At 54.6% G+C, this 2823-nt stretch overlaps 1 protein-coding gene across 1 annotated transcript; it reads left to right on the top strand.

The window, feature by feature from the left end:
• Positions 1-145: 145 nt before the first annotated feature.
• Positions 146-2245, top strand: VTJ04DRAFT_10820 (uncharacterized protein; the record flags this gene model as incomplete). Its single annotated transcript, XM_069358601.1, has 1 exon — positions 146-2245. One exon carries the CDS (start codon positions 146-148, stop codon positions 2243-2245), a length of 2100 nt encoding a protein of 699 aa, XP_069214148.1.
• Between the last annotated feature and the right edge of the window lie 578 nt (positions 2246-2823).

Genomic DNA, 2823 nt, shown 5'->3' with positions numbered 1-2823 from the left:
CTCCGCACGACCAACCCGTCGCAGGGATCGCAGAGATGCAACAATCTCCGCCATTTCGTCAAAAACAGCTGGAGAATCGTCGGATATGGAACAGTCATTTTCACACCCGCTTCTTATTGAGTCGCCTCAAACTCCAAAGACCGCGATGGAAAACTCCCTTTCGCCGTTGGAAAAACTCCCTGCCGAGCTTCTGCAAACCATCTGTTCCCTCCTTCCACATCGCAGCCTGTTCGCTTTATCCCTGGCGAGCCGGGTGTGTTCCAGGGCCACCGTGTCGCAGCGGTTTTCCCATATTCACTTCAAAATCAAAAACAAAGAAAGTCTTGAATCGAGAATCAAAGAGTCAATCCAAATTCTCAGGCAGACTGACGATGATCGGTTGCGCTACGTCCGTCAGGTCAGCGTCACTGGGGTCATGGCCGACGGCCTCAGGTTTTCCTGGACACATGCAACTCGCAAGCATTGGAGCGAAGCCAGCAACAGGGAACCTGATGACCTCACAGAGGATTTCAAAGACACATTTGCAACTTCCGGGATGACGGGTTACGAGAGCGCTCAGCACAGAGCATGGCTCCCGCTCGCTGAATTTCTTCGTCTGCTGCCTGGCCTCACTGATTTCACGTACAACGCCGCGAACGAGGTGCCCGGCTGCATACTGGAGGCCTTGCACCGCCACTATCCGCACTGTCGCTTGCATGTGTCGATGTTTACGTTGCGAAGCAGGGGGGACCCAGACGAGGAGGAGACAAAGATCAATGCCCCCGAGGGCGCTCTTCTTACCTCACCCTGTCTTTACAGCGTCAGCATCGGCGGTCAACGGGTTGGGTTCTCAGAGGACGCAGTCTTGCGGTTGCTCGAGGCCGGCTACGGCTCCTGCCTGAGGCATGTGCATATTGGTTTCTGGTGGATGAGTCGTGTCGAAGAGAGCCCTTGGCCGCACTTCTTCAGGACCAAACGGCGAGCCTTTTCACCAACAGAAGGACAGCGAGCCATCTCGGGGTCGACATCGCCCGCGCCACGGAAGTTAGCCCAGCTGAGGACGCTAACCATCCACGAGCACATTTATCCTTCCAGCCGGGTCATGACCTGGATGGCTAATATCGACACCCGTTTCCTTCGCCGGTTTGAATACCACGGCCAAATCAACGAACAGTTACTGTTAGAGCTCATCGCGGTCGCTTTGGATCTTCCAGCCAATGCTCTCTCAGAGCTATCCCCGAGCGAGTTTATGAGGTTGCACCCCCAGTTTCGAGGGTTTCCCTGCCTTCGCGCATTCGGCCTAAGTGTACGTCTCCCATTCGACCAGGACGGCAGCACGGAGGAGAGGCTTCCTCGCCTTGGAGAACTCGCGGGAGCACTCCTTTCCGTCTTGCCTCCGCTTGAGGATCTGACCCTGGAAGGATACATTGGGTCGGCCATTTGGGAAATTGCGCTCCCCTACCACGGCCCGACGCTTCGCAGACTGTGTCTCCCCACCAAGCACAGGCGGCAGACTCTCAGTGCCGATAAAATCTACACAATCGCTCGCACGTGTCCGCTCCTTGAAAGTGCACGGTTGGCCATTAGCCGTTCCCGTGGCAGCCAGGAAGAGGTCGAAGCGTACCGGGCCATCGGCCACATTCCTAAACTGCGCTGTGTGGACCTGGTGCTGAACTGCGTTGAGGAATACGAACGACACTTGATTACGGCTCTTGCTAGAACCAGAATAGGTCCCGGACAGAGGACCTCAGAGCTTACGGCGCCGGCGGTTGATACGATCTGCAAAACGATGGTGAACTTTGCCGTGGACGAAACCCTGGCAAGAGCGATTTGGGGTGTCGTGATAAAAGAAAGAGCGGATATCAACCAAGGTGGAGAGAGAGTTCTGCCACCACTGGAAAAGCTTTTGGTTCACACAGAGGTGCCTGATTGGCACTGGGCTGGCTGGGGTGCGTATGACGACTTCTGCGCCTGGGCCCGGTGGGTTGGTAGGAGTTGGGAGTTCACTAGGGCTGATGATGAGCATAATACCGATGCGTCACTTGTTGCGAGGGATCCCGGGGTTTTGGTGCGTCCAGTGCTCGAAGCGAGCTGGTCCTTCGTGCTCGAGCACTTGGTCTCGGTGACTGATATCAATGGAGAGGACATATGGACCAAAATTTGGCCATCGAAAGGAGGCAACTGGTGGGAGGAATGGCATAGCTTTCCGCTTGACACTACGGGAAAAGGCGTGGATGGTCCTGAAGAGCAGAGAGCGGCGGCCTGAGGATTGATATCGTTTAGAAACGGTGCGTGGAAGTAGGTACAGTCGACCCCCTTTGAGGAATCAAGGATTCGGTAACGCAAGATGACTTGGACATAATAATAGCGTTGACTGGCATCCCTGACGGAGTGCCTGGGGTGCCTAGTTCTGTGACGCGTTCGTGAGTTTTGTGCGAGGTGCTCGCTCATCCATGACTCTATGAATGACGACGGCTCAGAGATCAACAGATTCCATGGGCGAGTGACAACACCAAATATCATGTTTAAGGTTATTGACTTGTGGTATGTTCGAAATACCACTCATTTCTGGTAGCATCCATTGGTGGTGGATGGGCATTCACCGTCTCGCAGTCTCGCCTCAACAGCGTGGCGAAGTGTGTTCTTCCGGGCCCGGCTGTTCGGTGATTGCTTCATCAAGTGACCTGATGACCCAGTCGAGGGGGCGATCCTATAAACACGTAACATATTGGGTCATTCATGAGTATCTTTAAACCTGGATGACAGCTTCGCGAATCTCTTGTGGTTTGACTTGTTTTGATCGAGACGCGGACACCATCAATAAGCCCCCACCTACGTGGACCC

Source organism: Mycothermus thermophilus (genome assembly GCF_041956435.1).
Source record: "Mycothermus thermophilus strain CBS 625.91 unplaced genomic scaffold VTJ04scaffold_8, whole genome shotgun sequence".
NCBI lineage: Eukaryota > Fungi > Ascomycota > Sordariomycetes > Sordariales > Chaetomiaceae > Mycothermus > Mycothermus thermophilus.
This window is presented reverse-complemented; position numbering and strand designations above follow the sequence as displayed.